This window comes from Hemitrygon akajei, chromosome 12 (assembly GCF_048418815.1).
Source record: "Hemitrygon akajei chromosome 12, sHemAka1.3, whole genome shotgun sequence".
In the NCBI taxonomy this organism is placed as follows: domain Eukaryota; kingdom Metazoa; phylum Chordata; class Chondrichthyes; order Myliobatiformes; family Dasyatidae; genus Hemitrygon; species Hemitrygon akajei.
This window is the reverse complement of record NC_133135.1, coordinates 65,896,575-65,918,753: the sequence shown is the minus strand read 5'-3', so window position 1 is coordinate 65,918,753 and position 22,179 is coordinate 65,896,575. Positions and strand designations below refer to the sequence as shown.

Sequence of the window (22,179 nt, the reverse complement as noted above, 5' to 3'; positions counted from 1 at the left end):
CTAAGCTTCATGTACCTATCCAAAAATCTCTGAAAATACCCTATCGTATCTGCCTCCACCACCGTTGCCGGCAGCTCATTCCATGCACTCACCACTCTGAGTAAAAAACTTACCCCTGACATCTCCTCTGTACCTACTCCCCAGCACCTTAAACCTGTGCCCTCTCGTGTTAGCCATTTCAGCCCTGGGAAAAAGCCTCTGACTATCCACACAATCAATGCCTCTCATCTTTTTATACATTTATTGTATAAGATATAAGATAAAATATAAAATATTTTATATAAATATTTTATTGCATGATTTGCTTCAAAGACAATATAGTTATGCTGGTTTAACATTTCAAACTCCCATTGAAGGTAGGAAAACTATAATGAAGACCACACCCTGGTTAACCATTCAAACATACAGAAATCCATTTACAATTTACGCACTCATTTACTGTTTGCTCAGAAAAGCAAACTTTAGACAGTTATGCATAGTCATGATCATTATGTACCAGAGATACATGAAGCAAAACTATGACAGTGCCAGTGGGCAGGAATTTAGTGAAGAAGCTGTAGACTGAGTAAATGAAGGATAAGCTGTTCGACAGAATGTACATTAATGGCACTTGGACGGAAATTAATGGAAATAATTAATGAAAGAGTGTGGGCCTGCTGAGAGGATTTACCAAAATGGTTCTTAGGATGAAGGACATTGGATAGGGAAGCTGGGGACATCTCCTTAGAGCAAGAGAGGTTGAAAAGAGATCTGACAGAGGTGTACAGATGAGACGTTTAGGTAAGGAAGACAGAAAAGCTGTTTCCATTAACTCATGGTACAAGGATTAGGTGTAGATTTAAAGGTTTGGGCAAGATGCCGGGGGTGGAGGGGGAAGAGGTTGCAATATGAGGTAGAATCCTTCTTATACAGTAGATGGCAATGACCTAGAACTTGCTACACACAAAGGTGGTGGAAGTGGAGGTTAATTGGACCAGCATTTGAGGGAAATGAACATCCAGTGCAATTGAGAGAGAGTAGGGGAATGAATGGAACTAACTGGATTCCAGTGCAATGGACAAACTTAGTTCAATGAACTGGTATTTTTACTTATGCTGTTAGGGTTCCAAGATGATTCTCAGAAACACAAAATACCTATGGATCTTGGCAGAGGTAGGGGTAAGTATTCTATTGGGTGTCATACCTGGAATACAATGTGCATTATGGATGAGACATAGGGCATTGAGAAGTGGAATGTTACAAAGTTGAACAACAATGGAAAAGTGCTGTGGAGAATGCCCAGTTCAGAACATCAAGTTATTGAATTTCTCTTTCAAGCCTAAAATTGGATAGTTCAAGAAAAGAAAATAATGATCCAAGTATTTCCAGGGGCAAAAGGATTGTCTTTGGTTTTTCCTGTGAATTTGCTGGAGGAGGTTTACCACAGCCAGGACGTAACGTCAGAAAATAAGGCAAAATCTCTAGACGCAATGAAGACAAAGGTCATGGTCAAAGTAAATTTTTCGCTGGCCTTGTGCCCTTTTCACATTTGTACAGATTTTGTCTTAATCATATGGATCCTGTAGGGAGAAAAAAAATTATCATAAAATTATGAACTACATACCTGTGGAAGATAATTTTTAAGAATTTTTCTGATGATTTAAAGCTCCCACAGAGGCTGGTAGTCACAGGTCATTCCAGTCCATCTACTCCTTGGCAAAATGCCCACAATTGTACTTTTTCATGGCATTTTTATATTCCATTGCTCTAAGAATGTGAAGTGCATGGTTTATGCACAGGGCACGGAAATACGCTATGAAGACATGAAGTGACTAACTGCTGCTTTGTAAAAGGTGTAAAAAGTATTGGTGTCATCCCATTTAAGCATCTGAGTTTGATAGTTGTGCTGAGACATTGGGACCTTTTTGAAATATTTCGTGGGTTTTCATACCAAGAACAAAAGGAGCATAATAAATGAGGTGCAGTGTATTGAAAATCGGACATCTAGACTTTTTCACTCTTCATAAGGTAACGGTTAGATGAGTCAATTTCTGGCTTCGTAGTGCATTTCCATGCCCTGCTGGGATCGGAGTACAAAGTGGAATTTTTGTGACAGCTGCTATAATTTTTTCAATGTCATCCAGACAGGTTGCTTATTTGTAGCAGATGTTTGGAGATTAAGAAATAAAGATTTATTCTAACTGAGCAAGAAGTTCCATGACTGAAAAGCATAGAGCTGCTTTATCAAGAAGAATTTATACTATGGTACGTTAAAAGGAAGTGGATAGCTTAGAAATTCTTTTACTTAGAGAAACACACATTGCTGTGGTGATGAACATAGCTTGTTGCTAGCTCTTGGTGTGGGCTTCAGGTTCCAAGCTCCAAAATGTCAATGCTAAATGAGCCCAGAAAGTGATTGGTGTGATACAATTACAGCTTGGGGCGTAGGTTGAATGGGCATTGTAAATTGTCCTGTGATTACACTAGTGTTAAATAGGTGGGTTGCCAGGTGGCATGGCTTGTTGGGCCAAAAGGGCCTGTTCTGGATTTAACGGTCACAGGCCTTGGATGTGAAGTAGAACTTTTCACACAACATCAAAGTACATATCTGGTATTGGTATTGCTTGACAAGGTTCCTGCTGACATTAATGTGGTAAATCGGATCAGCAAATTTGCTGATGACTCTAAGATTGGAGGCGTTGTAAACAGCAAGGAAGAAAATGGCAGATGGAATTTAATGCAGACAAGTGTGAGGTGTTGCATTTTGGAAGGACAAATTAAGGTAAGACATACACAGTAAATGGTAGGTCACAGGGGAGTGTGGAGGAACAAAGGGATCTGGGAGTTCAGATACATAATTCCCTGAAAGTGGCGTCACAGGTAGACAGGGTTGTAAAGAAGGCTTTTGGCAGCCTGGCATTCATAAATCAAAGTATTGAGTATAGGAGTTGGGATGTTATAGTGAGATTGTATAGACATTGGTGAGGCCAAATTTGGAGTATTGTGTGCAGTTCTGGTCACCTAACTATAGGAAGGATATCAGTAAGATTGAAAGAGTGCAGAGACGATTTACTAGGATGTTGCCAGGTCTTCAGGAGTTGAGTTACAGGGAAAGATTGAACAGATTAGGACTTTATTCCTTGGCGCATAGAAGAATGAGGGGAGATTTGATAGAGGTTTACAAAATTATGAGGGGTATAGGCAGTGTAAATGCAAGTAGGCTCTTTCCACTTAGATTAGGAGAGATAAATATGAGAGGACATGGCTTTAGGGTAAAAATGGAAAAGTTTAGGGGGAACATTAGGGGGAACCTCTTCACTCAGAGAGTGGTGGGAGTGTGGAATGAGCTGCCATCTGAAGTGGTAAATGTGGGCTCTTAAGTTTTAAGAATAAATTGGATAGATACATGGATGGGAGAGGTCTGGAGGGTTATGGACTAGGTGCAGGTCAATGGGACTAGTGGAATAAAGTTTTGGCATAGACTAGAAGGGCCAAATAGCCTGTTTTCTGTGCAGTAGTGTTCTGTGGTTCTATGGTTCTATTACTGTTCAGAGGAGCCTAACCAAATAACCTGAAATTTGCTGTGCTCGTGTGAAGTTCTTGATCTTCTTTAGCAAATTAATTTCTAGGCTAATATCTTTACTCTGAGAGCACTCTCGGTGTTTCCAAAGGATGCAGTGCTGTTGCTCCTGGATAGTGGAGGAAAGCAATCATAATCTATACTCTGGGAACCTTCTAATTAGACAATGAATGTTGGTAGTTTTCACTGATCAGGAGAACCCCTGCCTGAGCTCTCTGTTATCCAGTTTGACTGTCCGTACAGACATATTTTACATAGCATGTTGGCACATGGCCAAGTGGTTAAGGCATTCGTCTAGTGATCTGAAGGTCGCTAGTTCGAGCCTTGGCTGAGGCTGCGAATGTGTCCTTGAGCAAGGTACTTAATCACACATTGCTCTGCGATGACACCGATGCCAAGCTGTATGGGTCCTAATGGCCTTCCCTTGGACAACATCGGTGGCGTGGAGAGGGGAGACTTGCAGCTTGAGCAAATGCTGGTCTTCTATTAAAAAAAACCCTGCTCAGGCCTGCGCCCTGGAAACTTACCAAGGGGTGCAAATCCATGGTCTATCAAGACTAATGGAGGCCTACACACACACAGCATCAAAACAGTATTGAACAGATACAGAATGTTAAAACACTAACACAAAGGCTATTCACACTCAGTAAGGTAGTGTAATTGACAGAAGATATGCATCATATCAAAATAACCCTTCTAAACCTGCATTTGTAGACCAAATTTGTTCTTGTCTTCCTTCCAATATGTCCCACAAAATTGGAGCATTACTATTTCCCACAATGTTGTTAAGGTTTATAATCTTACCTTAAGTATTATTCATGAATGTAGGATTTTCGAACGTATCTTGTTTAACTTCAGCACTGGAAGACAAATATGGCAGTTTAATTTGTTTCTGAGATGACTCCCACTGTAGTTTTTCTGAGAACTAACAAAAATTTTGCCTATCTCAGAATGAACATATTCAATTGCATGTGAAAAAAAATCACCCCAGAAATTTCAGAGCAAGTGCTTAAACATTAATTGCTTTCAGTCTTTCCTGCAATAACTAACAGTAATGGAGCAAATACTTCATATTTTCATTGTCAAATGCATCTTCTCCAGTGTTACAGAATGATTACGCTGAGAGTGCGTGTGGAAATACATTGGTTTTGGGGTGGTTTAGAACAGTGGTGGAGGGAATGGTTTGTGGTTAAATCCCTAGACCAATAATCTGGAATCTTAAGTTCAAATCCTACAGAAACAGTGTGGGAATTGACATTTAATTAATTGTATGGATTGATTAAAGGATCTAATGGCAGCATGATCAGTGGGAAGATGGTGTTCAAGAGAATCAACCCTCTTGAAAAACATTGTTTGATTGGCTTGCTACAAGGGAGGAGAACTGTTGTCCATCAAGACTCACATCAATGTGGTTAAAACAAAACAGCCTCTGAAATTGTCCGGCAAACCATTTCACTGTATCAAAGTCATTATGTTAAAAAGACTAAGGATAAAGTCTAATGGACTTCCAGGCATTGACTAAGGCACAAAATACAATCAACACCTAACGATTCCTGCCAAGATGGCCTTGCAAAATCCACTTAACAAGCATCTGGTGTCTGGTGCCTAAACTGGAAGGGATTTTACCACAAGCTTGTCAAGCAACAGCCCAATAGAGTCATAATTGGAATCACATTGTTCAGCCAACGGGTGTTTCCTCCTTCACCTTTTGAAAAGACCTACTAAGAGTGATGAGAGTGCATGATAGCAGGAGGCCTTAACATCAACTTTGATTGTTGAAGTTTCATGGCATTGGGTCAAGCACAGGCAAGGAAACCCATTGGTAATTGCCTCACAGATGAACCAGCACTAATCCACTGTACATCTTACAACACTTGAAAGAAGCATTGGGACAAGCAAAGATACAGAAAGTACTCTGGGTGGGGGGAACTTAAATGTACATCTCAAGAATGACATGCTACTTTCAACATTGAACTAGCCTCGAAAGATAAAGCTGCCAGATTTGGTCAGCAATGATTGGTGAACCAATAAAATAATTTTTAAAAATCCTTACTTGATATTATCCTCACCAATGTTCCTCAGGTAAATCATCTGAGTACTGTATAACATTATTTGATAAGAGAGGCCAGTGCAGTGTCCCTGTAAAGACTAGACCATACCTTTACACCAAGGACTGCCTCTGGCACCACTGTCATTCTAGGAGGAATAGACTGAGAAAAGATAAATTAGGGGATATATCACCTTGGCCCCATGACACTTGGATACAACCCTGGGTCCTAGCTTCTTCAGCTATATGGTCAATCATAAGAAGTGGACATGTTTGTTGTTGACAAACAATGTTCATTAGCAATGTAAAACGAAAAAGAAAAACCATGCTAATACAATAAAATCTGGATGCCAAGCATGTGTAGATAAGAGACAAGTCATATTTATGCCATGCAAATGCTAGACAATGACAATTTCTGGCAACATAGAACCCCACCACTTGTACTTCACCTGCAACAGCACAACCATTGCTGTCCTCTATCTCCAGAAACTTGCTCACTACTTTTAACCAGAAGCTCAGACTTGTTTATTTGTTATGTGCCATGTTCATGGTCTTTCCATGGCCATGGTTATTTTTGGCAAATTTTTCTACAGAAGTGGTTTGCCATTGCTTTCTTCTGGGCAGAGTCTTTACAAGACGGGTGACCCCAGCCATTATCACTACTCTCCAGAGATTGCCTGGCATCCGTGGTTGAGCAATCAGGACTTGTGATATGCACCAGCTGCTCATGCAACCATCCACGACCTACAGCCATGGCTTCCCATGACTGAATGGGGGCTAAGCAGGTGCTACACCTTTCTCAAGGGTGGCATGCAGGCTTATGGAGGGAAGGAGCGCCTTACATCTCTTTGGTAGAGATGTATCTTCATCCCAACACCAAACATGAATACTGGGGCAAAAGTGCAGATCGGAAGCAGGTTATTCTGTAAAGAGTGACTTAACAAATCCTTTCCACTATCAATAAAGCACTAATGGACTTGCTTGGATAAGAGTACCTTCAATAACATTCCAGAAGCTGGACACCATCCATGATAAACAATCTCAGTGATTAAAACTCCTCCAAACACAACCAGATTTCATTCTGCCCCATCACAAATATGTGGTGCAATTATCTGTCAAGCTATTCAAATTACAAATACCAAACCTGTGATCTTTACCAACTAACCAGACAAGGCAGCAGGTGTGCCTGGAAAACGACTTCCTACAGATTCCTTTCAAAATTGGACTCTTTTAGGACTAGGAATTAGCTCAATGTCTCTAGATCTTAGTCCTTGAACCCTCTATGCATTAGTACTGCAGAGGTGTCTGCATTACAAAGACAATAGTAGTGTTCATTATTTGCTTCACAGAAGATAGTTAAGATTAGTTAAATACTAATTTTGCTGTTGATACTCTCATTCCCTACTTGAAGTTTTAAAGTGGTACACTGTACATGCTAGTGGATCAAACAAGGCAAATTAATAGGGTGTGTTGTTTTATTCATACCTTAATAAAAGGTTACAAGGGTCAGATCCTTGCCTCTCCAGTGAGAAATTCCTCAGTTTTAGTGATAGAAATTTGAACTCCATTTGCCTAACCATCTCCTTTAAATTCAACATCTTCCTGTTTTATTGAAACCTCTCCTTTCTATATGCATTCTTCTGATGGTATTCACACCCACATGCTCAATTCATGGTTTTTATTCAATACCTCCCAGGTAGACAGTGTGATGAAGGCTTTCTTCACACTGGCATTTATCAGAAAAGTTGGGATGTTACTTTGCAGTTCTACAAAATGTTAGTGGGACCCTATTTGGAATACAATGTTCAGTTTTATGTCATTCTCCTAGGGGAGAAATGCCATTAAGTTGGAAATAATGCAAAAAATATTTACAAGAATGTTGCTAGGACTTAGGGGGCTGAGTTACAGAGAGAAGTTGAGCAGGCTGTGACTGAATTCATTGGAGAGCAGGTGAATGAGGGTGACCTTACAGAGGTGTATAAAATCATCAGTGGCAATGATCAGGTGAATGGATGCAGCTTTTATTCTCCAGGTTTGAGGAATCTGGAACTATGGGGCATAGGTTTAAGGTAAATGCACAAGATTTAATAGAAATCTGAGGGGCAATTATTTCACTCAGAGGACAGAGTGTGTCTAGAATGAGCTGTGAGCAGAAGTGGTTGAGGCAGGTACATTAATAAAGTTAAAAAGCACATGGGCCAGTACATGAATAGGAGAGGGACGTTGATCAAATGAAGGTAAATGAGATTAGCGTCCTTCTCGGCATGACCCAGATGGGCTGAAGGGCCTTTTTCTCAGTTGTATGACTCTATGACTTTCCCTTGTTAGTAATCTACCAGAGGTAATAAGTGGTCCAATGGAATTGAAAAGACTTCTTCTGTCATCATATTGTGTTAAAGGATTAACTCCAGCATCCTGAGATTAACATACTGAAGTGACGCTAGGGTGTAGAAAGGATACGTGGGTGAACACGCAAAATGCTTGGGCCACTCAGTGGTTCATGTAGCATTTTTCAAAAGAGAAAGAACTGTTGTTTCCAATCTGGGACGCTTCATCAGAACAGTTCTGAAATCCTAATGTCTTTTCCTTCAACAGATACGGCCTGATTTGCTGAGTGTTCCAGCATTTTCTGTCTTTCATTCAGGTTTACAGCATCCGCAGTTGAGAAAATAATACTTATAATCCTAAATTTGTATTTGATACCAATCTCTGGAAAGGGGATGAAATTCTGGTCACTGCTGGCCTTGTGTACTATCAAAAAATGCATGATGGATTAATCCATTACATAAAACTAGTTGTCACTTTATCAGAAAAGCTACATGGATCATTCATTTGTACAAGTTGTAACATTAGCATTATTACTACACTTTCAAGACAGAGGAAAATTTACGGTTAAGGACTTTAAAAAAAACGAGTTACATTTTGATGTCTTACGTATGACTTTTATTCTAGGAACATGATACTGGGCAGACAAAATTAAAATACTTTTCACTTCTCATTGTTAACATCCCCACTTTGACAAATACAAATAGTGAAAGAAAGGAAATGTGGAAAAGTTGAAGTTACCTTTCAGATGTTAGCATTTGTGAATCATCTGAAGCTAACAAAAAAAATGTGGAATATTAAGACTTGCATCTTGAAGCATTGAATTTTAAAGAGACTTAAAATTATAAAGAGATATTCAAATCATCAGGTGATTTTAGACAGGGGCAAAGCAGAAAGGCTATACTTAGCCACAGTGCTTCTGGAAATGGAAGATAGCTTAATGAACGTGCTTATCTCATTGGCGTCTATTGTCTACTGACTTTTGCCAAATAAAGCACATAGATGGACAGGAATGGTATAGTGGTGGTATCATCTTGGTCAAACAGTAGTTAACAGTCTGTACTTGCACAAGATGATAAGAATTCAGTTCATCAATTGCAAGCATTAGATCAGGGGTTCCCAACCTGGGGTCCACTGACCCCTTGGTTAATGAAATGGGTCCATGGCATAAAAAAAGTTGGGAATGCCTGATTTACACTGATACCTTGCTTAGCACTCAGGATACCTCCCCAGTAACAAGGGTGCTAATGGATTCAGTGTTAAAGGGGGTCGTTTTAGCATAGTACATGTAGAAAAATGCATTTCTAATGGCACTGCTGTGCGGCGAACTTGGTGTCCCTGAACTCCACTGACAAGGAGACTCACTGCGGAATGTGCGGAGGCTCCTGTGAGGGTGATGCTGAGCAGGTTGCAGTCACGAGATGTGGGGTGCAAGCTGCATCCTGGCCAGCACAGGTGAGAGTGTGCCTTTGCTGTGGGGACCAGCAGCACATGCACCAAGCATTGATACACAGTCTGGATCTTACCGTCACCCTCAACACCTACTGTTGGATGTCACGGAGCCTGCTATCTCCCCTTCTCTTTGATTTGCTACATAGCTCTCCCCATCCCAGAGGTTTCATCATGTTAACTAGGCATGGGTTCACTTCAGCTTCCTGGCATAGACACAATCAGAAACAGGGGCAAGAGGGATTTACACCAAGTTCCCAGCACAGCAGCACACAGCAGTTGGGGACAGAGAGGCTTGTGCCAGATTTCCAGCGCGATAGAACGCAGCAGCGGGAAGTGCAGGAGCTCAGTCCAAGTTCCCAGCACAGCAACACGGAGTAGCAGATAAGGCAGAGGTTCTTGCCTGGGCAGTGTGCAGCCCAAGCAGACGTCTTCAGTGGGATACGTACCTGCGAGTGTTCGGTCAGCAGGACCAAGAGCACTATAATGTATCAGTGATCTGTGTGGTAGCATTAAGTGGGGTAACGGTGTTAAAGGGGAGGTGGAGGAGTGATGAGGTGGAACTGGAACAAAGCACAATAGGAATCATACTTTGCAAAATAATTATAACAGGTTTGAGCCCTTGTGAACCCATTTAGGCATTAAACACAAGCAACAGTATTCAGTAACAGTAACATCCAAAACCAAAATGGAAAACTGTTTGGTTCACTCACCTCAAGTATTCATACATCAGAATTTACTTTCACTTTTCATTTAAATAGTGAAATATCTGGTAGATCCCTTGGACTAAACCATTGAATTATTCAAGATGAATAAATGGCACTTTTAACCATAAGTGCAGAGTGCAATAGTTATGATTTCACAACAAGTGTGTAAGATAGGGTGGTGCTTCAGTGGAGTAAGGCCAGTGCAACATTGTTGGGCAGGCTGATTTTTCTCATTGAAGGTCTGCGTGTCATCTTACAATGTGAAATGATTCAAGGGAGAGTGGGCTGATCCTTCTAGGGAGGTTCGTCAGTAATGATCTGACAACCAGAGTCAGCATGGAGTTATGAAAGGGAAATGTTTAGACCTTCAAAAGATCTTGAATCACATGCCACTCAAGGGGTAATTAAGCAAAATTAGGCACTTTGTTGTTAATGGTGTTATACTGGTGTGGAATGTGTATTAATTAACAGACAGAAAATGTAGCAAGAATGTAAGAGGTTGGGGTTTCTGATCAGAGTTGTGCCACAGATGAGGACAATTCTGCTGCAGAGTGAGACAATTCTTACCTCACGGCTCCTGTGAGCTGGGTTCAATTCTGACCCCTGGTGGTGTCTGAGTGAATTTGCACGTTCTCTTCGGGTGCTGCACTTTCCTCCCACAGCCCTGACATCTACGCATTGTTGTTAAGTTATTTGGCTACTGGAAAATCAACCCTCATGTAGGTGACTGGATCGGCAGAATCAGAGGAGTATTATTAGGCATAGATGAGATAATAGCTTACAGGAAATTGGAGGAGTGAAATTGCTCTGAGCGGTGGGCCAATTGCCCTTTCTATGTTGTTGTGAATTATGAAGCCAGGTAATTAATTTGAATGAGGAGCTTAGTATGTTCAAGTATTCTCTGACAATACCAAGCTAGGGAGCTGTGAGAGGATGCTGAAGTGTTTTAGGGACAGGCAAACTGAAGGAGCAAGGACAGAACGTGGAAAAAATGAGAGCATCCAAAGAAAAAGGTGGCGTTGGTGTTTTTTTTTTAACGGCGAGAAATTGAAGGATGTGAATTCAGAGAGACTGCGTGTCCTAGTGTAAGAATCACTAAAAGTTCAATGAATTGTAGCAATTGTAGTGCCAAAGACCGTAGTGACCATAGTGGTTCCACTTCACTGACCCTACATCTGTGGTCTTACAATATTTTTCTCTTTCAAATGTTCATCCAGTTCTTTCATGAAGGCCACAAATAGAACACGTCTCCACTATATCTGCAAGCAATTCATTCCATATTCCAAAGACATGCCATAGCAAACTGTTTTTTCTATATCAGCTTAATTCTTCTTTGCTTTACTTTATGCCTGTGATGTCTAGTCCTTGCCAACTCCACCAAAAGGAGTCATCTCCCACTAGCCTCTCTACCCAGACTGCTAAGCATCCTATATACTTCTATGAGATATCTTCTCAGGCTTCTCCTTGAAGAAATCTGTCCAAATCCCTCTACTGTCTCATTGTAATTATAGTTCTTCATCCTAGGAACCATTCTCTTAAATCTTGGGTGGATCTTTTCTAAACCTCTTCCTTCTTTAATCTGTCAATCTCAATGAAATGCTACATGTTGGTTTTCAGAAATCTGTTGATAAAGTCCAACATAAAAGGTTAGTATGCAAAATTAAATCATGCAGAATTTGGGATTTGCATTCTTTAATTATAAAAACAATTAGAAAGGGTTTTTGTGAGGCCACAATTAGAAAACCATGCAGATTTGACCTCTTCATTGAAGAAAACACAAAGAGTGCAAACAAGATTCACTAGACAGATTCTTGGGATAGAAGGCCTGTATTTACTAGAGACTAAAAGAATGGGAGATGATCTCATTGAACACACAAAACAATTCTTACTGATGTAGACAGATGGAATGCAAGCTCAGGGAGTCGTAAGGCAAGCTGAGAGGAGATACCTCTTCACTCAAAAAGTGGAATCATGCAAGTTGTGGAATTTTCAACCCCAGATGGTTGCAGAAGCCAAGTCAATGAATGATTTTAAGGAGGAGAAATATAGATTTTCAAGGAATGGGCAGAGAGCAGGAATGTGTTCTTAAGGTACCGGTAACTGATCTTCCATGAATGGAATGAATGATTCAGAGGTCCAATGGCCTCTGGCCTATTCCTGCTTCTATTCTCCATACCTCTGTGCAAAGATATTCTTGCAATGGAGGGTGTGCATTACTGGGATTGTGAGTTTGTGACTAAAGAAGAGATTGAGCAGAGAGTGGTTCTTTGCCCTCTAAAATTATTTATTTATTTAGAGATACTGCATGGGTCAGGGCTTTCTGGCCTTCGAACTGCGCTGCTGAGCAACCCCAATTTAACCCTAGCCTAATCAGAGGGCAATTTACAATGACCAATTAATCTACTAACCAGAACATCTTTGGGCTGTGGGAGGAAACCAGAGAATCCACTCAGTCCAGGGGAAGATGTACTGACTCCTTACAGATGATGTCGGAATTGAACTCCAAACTGTGCCCCCTCCCACTGGCCTGTAACGGCATCATGCTAACCGCCACGATACCATGGCACTCAATTAAAAAGATTGGTGATCTCATTGAAACATACCAAATTCTAACAGAGTAAGTGTGGAGTTGGTGTTCCCTGTGGCAGGTTGTCCTGAAATGGTGATCACTATCTCAAGAGGCAAACAATCTGCTGGAGAAATTCTGCAGGCTGAGCAGCATTGGTGGGGGTGGGGGTGGGGGGGGGGGGGTAGGAATTGTTGGTGTTTCGCTTGGAAGCCTTGTAACATTCCTGATACATAGTTTTGACCCAGAATATTGCCAGCTCCTTTCCCCGGTCAGATGCTGGTCGAACCACTGAGTCAGTTTCCTGTGTCACATCTCAAAATAACCGGCGAATTATCCAGTGTTGAAATGAGGTTGATCTCCTTCATCCAGAAAGAGGCAAACCTTTAGAATTCTTAACCCAAGAGATGCATTATCTCAGTGTGTGAAAGACAGAAACTGACAGATATTTGGACATCAAGCGGGTCAAAGGATATAAGATAAGTACCAGAAAGTGGCATTGAAGTAAATGATTAGCCACAGTGGAAGAGAAGCCACAAAGAACTGAGTGGGTTTTTGTCCTTACATTTTATATTCATTAGAGATACAATGTTGAAGTCTCTATTTATATGGTGATGTCCCTTAACATTCATTCAATTGAAGGAGGTAATTTGGCCCATGCCATCTCTCAGGGCATTGCCCCCAGTCCCATCACTTGCCCCTTTAATTCATAATCCATCCACCTATGCAAGGGTCAATATGGAGTGGCCAATTACCCGCCAGCACATTTTTGAAATGTGGGGGAAGAACCCGAGCGTTTGGAGGAAAAACAGAGGTCACGGGGGAAAATGTGCAAATTCCACACATCTTTCTAAAGGGCACATCAGGTTTTGATATTAGCAGGTAAATGAAAAATGGACATAACACACTGCTTTATACTCAGCTCCTGGAGAAAAAATAAGAGCTAATTACCTTGTGACTTCATTTTCCTTCTAATCCAGATCATTATCATGGCGATAACAAGACCGAGCACAGCTACTGCAGCAATTCCACCCACGTAGAGCAAAAAATCTGACCCAAGAGGCGGTTGCATAGCTACAAAACATAAGAAGGCACCATGGTGTCAATGGTAAAGTATGTGGTACAAAGTTTAATTAGCTACACATTATCATTACATGCATCTGCAAAGCTTAAAGTAGAATGTTTTGAGCCCCTGTTCATATCTGCACTGATTGGTTTCATGTTAATGAAGAAATATTGCACTTTGTCACTCCCCAAAGGCTTCACTGTAGCTGCCATTTCACCTCGTCAGTGCAATATGTGTATCAGGAGTTGGAAATTACAAAGACATCGAAATTATTTACAAATTGACCATAGGTAAGATTCTGACAATCGGTCTTTAAATATGTGGTTTATAAAACAGGGATTACTCTCATTAAGGAGTGAGCTGACTCAAAAACAAATAGGAAGAGGTTATGTTATTGGAATACATTCGCCGAGTACAGTTGTGGAAGAATGTGTACCCGGTGCTTCTAGTGAGTCACTGAGAAAAATAGAACAACTGCAGAAGAGTCTGTGGTAGGTATATTCATATAATGCTTTGGCTTCCATTTGTTAGAGATTGTGAGGCCATTTTAAATGGAGGCATGACTTCCCAGCAGAAGATCAAACAGGGTGATCAGTAAAGAAAAGAGGTAAATAAGCAATTGCTGGGAATCATTGAAGACATAGTAGAGCGGGATCTTCAAATTAAGAAAGGGCATTGTTTTAATCCATTGTTCATACACAGCACACACATATAAATGTGTGACATTTGCAGACAAGGTGGCCTCGAGGCCTAGGGAGCAAATTGTATTTTATTTAACGGGTGGATGCAAGAGCAGAGAGACCTAAAGGTGGCAGAGTACTTTGATTAGATTATTAACAATGCTAGCAGGATACTTGGTTTTGTAAATAAAGGGTTCAAGGTAAAAAAACAAGAAAGTCACGGTAATTTATTGAAACATCACTATTTAAGCCTTATTAAAAGCTTCATGAGTGATGAGAACATAATATTCAAAACTGGGAGGGTTTTCCAGAGTTTAGAATTCCTTTGTTAAGCAGGTCAATGACTAAAGGTCAGATAGAAAGTAACCAATAAAGAATTAGAGGGAAAATGAGGAAAACCTTCTTCCATAGAGGAGGGTTAGGAGTTGATGAAGACAAAATGAAAGAATGGTATAAGTAGATCCTATAAGGGCACCAGAAGGCAAGCATAACTGCAAGGTCATGGGGTATGGGAGTGATGCACCATCAATAACTCTCGGAGATGGGAGGCGAACAATAGGCTTTTATTAGCTGCAAGAGACCATGATTAGTAGCAAGAGACCACCACACAACATCCTGGAGACTGAGGGAGGAGCAGTGTCTCCAATCGCCTTTATACAGGGGTCTGTGGGAGGAGCCACAGGAGCAGTCAGCAGAGGGGCCTGTCCAGACAGGTATATGTAGTTCACCACAGGGAGTAAGTCAGATAACCTCTTCAAAGAACTGGGGAGGCACAATGAACAGCAATGCCTCCTTTTCCTCTGAAGGATTCCTGGTTCCTGGCCTTGTATGACGGATGCACTATGAAGAACATGGGAAATTGAGAGTGAACCAAGCAAATAACTGACACTCACACCTTTGGGAGCATGCAGGATCATGGAGACTTCAGCTTAGGATGTGTATTATGTTCACTTGTGTGAAGCATTCAAGTAGCATCACCTTACTTCATTGGATGCACAATAGCTTCATAATAAGCTATCATAGTACATGTGGATAGTCTACTTTGTTGTTGCAGATCTAGGAATGCAGATCCATAATGGCTTGAAAGTGTCATCACAGGTAGATACAGTGGTATTGTAAAGACAGCTTTTGGCACATTGGCCTTCATAAATCAGAGCATTGAGTACAGGAGTGTTGTGTGCAGTTCTCGTCACCTACCTACAGGCAACGTAACAATAAGATTGGAAGAGTACAAAGAAAATCTGTAAGGTTGTTGCTGGGACTTGAGGACCTAAGTTATAAGGAAAGGTTGAATGGGTTATAACTTTATTCCCTGGAGTTTAGGGAAATGAGGGGAGATTTGATAGAGTATACAAAATTATGAGTATAGATAGAGTAAATACATGAAGGCCTTTTCCCTTGAGGTTTGGTGAGACTAGAACTAGAGTTCATAGGTTTAGGGTGAAAGATGAAATACTTAAGGAGAACCTGAGGGGGAAAATCATAAAGCAAGAGATTCTGCAGATGCTGAAATATGAGGGGCAACTTCTTCACTCAGAGGGTGGTTTGAGTGGGGAATAAGCTGCCAGTGGAAATGGTACAGGTGGGTTTGATTCCAATATTTAAGACAAGTTTGGATAAATACTGTACATGGATGGAAAGGATATGGTCCAGGTGAAGGTCAATGGGACACCACAGACTGGAGGGGCTGAAGGGCCTGTTTCTCTGTTGTAGTGCTCTTCGACTTTAAGATGAAACCCAATCCCGTACAAAGTTCATACATCCGCTTTATGTCTAGGATCGGTGACCAGCTGCCAACAGTAGAATTTTTTTTCATGAAGACTAACACTTTTCCACAGCCCAAATAAAAATGAACACAGAATGGACCCTTTTCCAACTTGGATCCTTCCTGGCCCTGGTCAAATGGGCCAGTGTAACATTCTTCTGTGCATTTGCCAACACAGCTTAGAAGAAATAGAAAAAAGGATCATCTCACAACTGACTGACACATCATCTTTATATAATCAAAGTCTTGCATTTCAAATCAGAATCTTTAAAAAATCCATTCTTTCACAGCACTATAAGCTGAATTTTCTACAATCACAAGTGGTATCTCCTCTGTCCACTGTTTAGATTTTTTTTTAGACCAAAGCCTCACTGGCCCTTTCAACTTAGGATTCCCAGTGCAGTCAAAGTTACACACTGAGCAGTAGCTAAAGTTGCCAGAGGTTATCAACAGTTCATAATCCCTGGGGAGTAATTACACAGTTCCTGATATTTCACTACCACATTGTATTGCAAAGGAACAACAGTATTATGATTATAGTCTGTTACTAGTTATGGAAATAAGTACTTTTTTAAATCAACCACTATTTCACAAAAATATTAAAGTAGGAGTTATACAAATACAAATGACTATATGAAATTTTTTTCGCTATTTGTATCAAATGCCTTTTAAGAATGCTATCAAGTTAAGTTCAACACTCAGTGGAGATCAGCTTGAATGGAGCAAACAGAGGTATGCCAACAACTTTGATGACTGTTCAGAAACATAGAAAGTCTACAGCACATTACAGGCCCTTCGGCCCGCAATGTTGTGCCGACCGTGTAACCTACTCTAGTAGCTGCCTAGAATTTCCCTGCCGCACAGCCCTCTATTTTTCTAAGCTCCATAAGCTTATCTGAGGGTCTCTTAAAAGACCCTATTGTATCTGCCTCTACCACCTTCGCTGGCAGTGCCTTCCATGCACCCACCACTCTCTGTGTGAAAAACTTACCTCTGACATCCCCCTTGTACCTGCCTCCAAACACCTTAATACTATGCCCCTTGTGTTAGCCATTTCAGCCCTGGGAAAAAGCCTTTGGCTATCCACACGATCAATGCCCCTCATCCTTTCATTCCTTTCAAACAGAACTTCATGTTAAGACTGCAGAATCACAATTTTTCTTCTATTTCTGCATAGTTAACAAGTGCATTTATAACAATGTTTTGCAATATTCTAAAGGGAACTTAATTGTAAATAATAATTGCTGAGGCACAATCCCCATCTGATTTTAGAGAAATTTTATCATTTGTTTGATCTGAGATTAATACTATTGCTACAAGATTAGAATGAGTTAACTGGTTTCGATCACAATCCATTCTGAAAGTGAGCTCTGATAGTGCTTGGAAGCTACAGTTCTCCCCCCTATTTGTTCATTGGCAGGGTTCACCTCAGACATTTGAAGAAGTTTGGAATGTGTCCCCAAATCCTAAGGACTTTCTACAGGGGTACAATTGAGAGCATCCTGACTGGCTGCATCACTGCCTGGTATGGGAACTGTACTTCCCTCAATCACAGGACTCTGCAGAGAGTGGTGCGGACAGCCCAGCACATCTGTAGATGTGAACTTCCCACTATTCAGGACATTTACAGAGACAGGTGTGTAAAAAGGGCTCGGAGGATCATTGGGGACCTGAGTCACCCCAACCACAATCTCTTCCAGCTGCTACCATCCGGGAAACAGTACTGCAGCGTAAAAGCCAGGACCAACAGACTCCGAGGCAGCTTCTTCCACCAGGCCATCAGACTGATTAATTCATGCTGATACAATTGTGTTTCTATGCTATATTGACTATCTTGTTGTACATACTATTTATTATAAATTGCGCATTGCACATTTAGACAGAGATGTATAGATTTTTACTCATGTATGTGAAGAATGTATGAAATAAAGTCAATTCAATTCAATCATCAATTGTGCAGTTCCAATGAGAAAGTGAAAATTGTTGAACTGCAATGATCCTGTGATGAATACCCTCCTTCCTGTTTAATAGGAAGTTCAAGCATGATAACTAAACAATCACAGAGGAATGATGATATATCTCCAAGGGAAGAAGGTGTGTGTGTGTGTTGAAGCAATGGTGCAGCTCAGAATGTCACCATGTGTCTCAATCCAGATAATGAAGGTCATGGGTTTGGGAAGGTCTTATTGAAATAAATCTCAGCAGTCTGTTGCATCTTGTAGATAGCACACATTGTATCCAATGTTGGTGATGGAGGAGTGAATGTTTAAGCTTAAGTATGGTCACTTTAAACGCAGTTTAAAAATTAACTAAGGAGGTACTAAATAAATTTGCATTGTTGAAATTCAAATCTACCTTTTAATTGAGCTGTACAATGAATCTGAAAGTGGGAGAATTGAGAGGAAGATGGATGTCGTGACCAGTTAGAATGGGTAGAAGCAAGGTAATAGACACAACAGGATGAATAGTTTGAAGTGTGTGTACTTTAATATTGGAAGTATTATGGATAAAGTTGATTAACTTAGAGCATGGATCAGTTCATGGAACTATGATGTTGTGACCATCACAAAGTCTTGGTTGAGAGAGGAACAGGAATGTTAATATCTCAGGGTTTTGATGTTTTAGAAAAGTTCAAGAGGGAGGTAAAAAGAGATGGGCAAGTGGACTGCTACTCAGGGACAGTATCACAGCTGCACCCAGAGGGGACATAATAGAGGACTCGTCCACTGAGTCTATATGGATAGAATTTTTAAAAAATAGGAAAGATGAAATCACTCTGGTGTGATCTACAGACCTCCATTTAGCCAACGGCATATCAAGGAACAGATATGCAGGCAGATATGGGAAAGATACAAAAACAACAGGCCTTGTTCTGGGTAATTTCAAATTGCCTAATATAGACTGAGACATTGTTAGTGTAAGAGGTTTAGATGGGGCAGACTGTGTTAGATGCATCAGGTGGGGTTTTTCAAATCAATGTGTACATAGTCTAACAAGAAGAGATGTCATACTGGGCCTGGTATTGGAGAGTAAGCCTTGCCAGGTGACTGACCTCTTCAGTGGGTGAACGGTTAGGAACAGAGATCACAGTTCCTTAAGTTTTAGGATATAGGCAAGGATGGAATTTGGAGCTGGGCAAATTACGAGAGCATTAGGCAGGAACTAGGGACCATAAATGGGGAACAGTTGTTATTGAGTGTGTCCTTATCTGGAATGTGGAAGATGCTTAAAGACCGACTGCACAGTATACAGGGTGGATTTGTTCCACCAAGAAGGAAGTCAAGGGTGGCAAGGCAAGGGAACTGTGGATGTTGAGAGAGATGGTGATGAAGAAAACAGAAATGTATGTAAGGTTGAGGAAGGTAAAATCAAACATAACCATTGAGGATCATTAAAAGCTAGGAAAAAAACTCAAGAAGCGAATTAGGAAAGCCAGGAGGGATCATGGGAAGTCCTTGGCATCAGGATTAAATAGAATCCCAAGGCATTCTATACAGATATTAAGAGCAAGAGTATAAATAGGAAGTGGGTAGGACCACTCAAAGATAAAGGAGGGAACATGCTGACACAAGGAAGTGTATTAAATGAGTACTTTGCATCAGTATTTACCAAGGAAAAGGATGTGGAGAATAGGGAGATCAGTATGGAGCGTACTAAATTGCTGGGGCATTTTGAGATAAAAAAGAATGTAAAGTTACATCTCGTAAAGAACGTTAAAGTGGATAAGTCCTGATGTGATATATCCCAGGTTATTGGGAGGGGTAAGCGATAAGATTGCTGGTGCCATGACCAATATCTTTGTATTCTCTCTAGCTACCGTCAAAGGCCCAGGGCACTTCTTTTTTATTTAATTTTTCTATTAATTTTAAACAAACATAAATGAAACATGAATACAGAGAGTTTGAAAGTACATAATTAGTAGGTTAAGTGTATATTCATATAGATGATAATCCACATATAATAACCTCCCAAACTCATAGTAATTATGAAAAAAGGGAGTAAATAAGAAAAAAAATCCCCAAAAAAGAAAAGGAAAAAAAACCTAACCAACATGGGCCATTGCATTATGTCAAATATACACAGTAGCGTCAATAACTCCGCAGCTCCATCCAAATAATTAAGGATAATAAAAGCAGAGTTTAGGAAAAGACAGTTTAACTGATAATGAAAATGTTGGATAAATGGTCTCCAAGTTTCTTCAAATTTAACTGAAGAATCAAAGACAACACTTCTAATTTTTTCTAAGCTCAAACAAGAGATAGTTTGAGAAAACCACTGAAATATAGTTGGAGGATTAATTTATTTCCAGTTCAATAGGATAGATCTTCTAGCCATTAATGTAACAAATGCAATCATCTGTCGAGCTGAGGGGGATAAACAAATATTATCCACCAATGGTAAACCGAAAATTGCAGTAATAGATGCGGTTGCAATTTGATATTCAGAACTTTTGAAATAATACCGAAAAAGAGCACTTCTAATAAGCAAATGTTATTCTATTACTCAAGAAGGGAGCAGGTATTATCTTGGAAACTATTGATCGGTGAGTCTTACATCAGTGATAGGGAAAGTACTAGTCAAGATTCTCAGGGACAGGACTTATCAATTTTTGGCCTCATTAGGGCAGTCTATGGCCAATTATGTCTTATGAACTTGATTAAGTTTTAAGGAGATAATGAATGTGATTGATGATGGATGTTGTCAACGTGGATTTTAGTAAGGCATCTGACAAGATCCTCATTGAAGACTACTCAAAAGATGAAGATGCATGGGATCCACATTGAATCAGCCATTTGGATTCAGCATCGGTTTGCCCATAGTAGAGAGTGGGTAATGGTCGATGGGACTTTTGCTGGCTGGAGGCTGTGATTAGTGGTATTCTGTGGGGATCAGTACTGTTTGTAATTTAGTTAAATTACCTGGATAAAACATAGATGAGTGGGTTGTAAGCTGGCAGACAATATGAAGATTGGTAGTGTTGTGGGTAACATAGACTGACAAAGGATATAGTGGGATAAAGCTCAGTTGTAGATATAGTCAGACAAATAGCAGCTGGTGTTTCAGCTGTGAAGTGCTGCATTTTGGGAGATCAGACTTAAAGGAAGAGTACACTTAATGGCAAGACCATTAACTGCATTGATGTGCAGAGAGATCTTGGGGTCCAAGTCCATAGCTCCCTAGAAGTAGCAACTTAGGGTTGTAAAGAAGACATATGGCATGCTTGCCTTTATAAGTTAAGGAATTGAATTCAAGAGTTGGGAAGTTATGTTGTAGCCTTATAAAAGTCTAGTTTGGCCACATCTGGAGTATTGCATTCAGTTCCGGTCACCCCGTCATTAGGAAAAACGTTGAGGCTTTGGATTGAATGTGAAAAGGTTTACCAGGTTGCTGTCTGGATCAGAGGGTGAATGTTATAAGGGGAGGTTGTACAAACTTGGGTTGTTTTCACTGGCACAGCAGAGGGGAGATCTGATAGAATTTATAAGATTATGAGTGGCATAGATACAGTAGACAGCCAATATCTTCTTTTTGCAGGGTTAAAATGTCCAATATCAGAGGCCATGCATTTAAAGTGAGAGAGGTTAAGTTCAAAGGAGATGTGCAGGTCAGATTTTTTTTTATACATTCACAGGAAGCAGTGGGTGCCTGGGATGGTTGTGGAGACAAATGCAATAGAGGTACTCTGGAGGCTCTGGGATGCAAGAAGTAGGATATGGACATCGCACAGATAGAAGGGATTGGTTTAGTTGGGCATTTGATCACTCATTAATTAGTTCAGCACAACACTGGGGGACCCAAGAGGCTGTTTGGATTCTGGACTAGTTCTGTGATTCATGTTTTTAATACAATTAGCATGTTAGATAATGTAAGCATGAATATTTTCTGCAAGAGGATCTTTCAGATAATCCAATCTATAAATGTTTGTCAGTAGTAGAGGACAGATCAGTTGATAATAGTATTGTTGTGAGTAATAAGCCATCAATTAGACAAAACTAAAAGCCTCCGTTATGTCCA

General features: G+C 40.4%; 1 protein-coding gene across 8 annotated transcripts in view; it reads right to left on the bottom strand.

Moving 5' to 3' along the window:
• Window positions 1-272: 272 nt before the first annotated feature.
• LOC140737130 (P-selectin-like) overlaps window positions 273-22,179 on the bottom strand; it is a 67,753-nt gene continuing 45,846 nt past the window's right edge. For 5 of the 8 annotated variants that reach the window (XR_012101065.1, XR_012101063.1, XR_012101064.1 and 2 more), the window contains 4 exons: window positions 13,605-13,727; window positions 8,673-9,943; window positions 4,364-4,419; window positions 273-1,559 (listed from right to left, as the gene is read on the bottom strand). Coding sequence is in view for 3 of the 8 variants with exons in the window: in XM_073063322.1 (XP_072919423.1) it covers window positions 4,365-4,419; window positions 8,673-8,706; window positions 9,830-9,943; window positions 13,605-13,727 (326 nt within the window). In the remaining 5 variants the exon portion in view is untranslated. The remainder of the gene's footprint in view (window positions 1,560-4,363; window positions 4,420-8,672; window positions 9,944-13,604; window positions 13,728-22,179) is intronic. The other 3 variants (XM_073063322.1, XM_073063323.1, XM_073063324.1) reach the window with 3 other exon arrangements.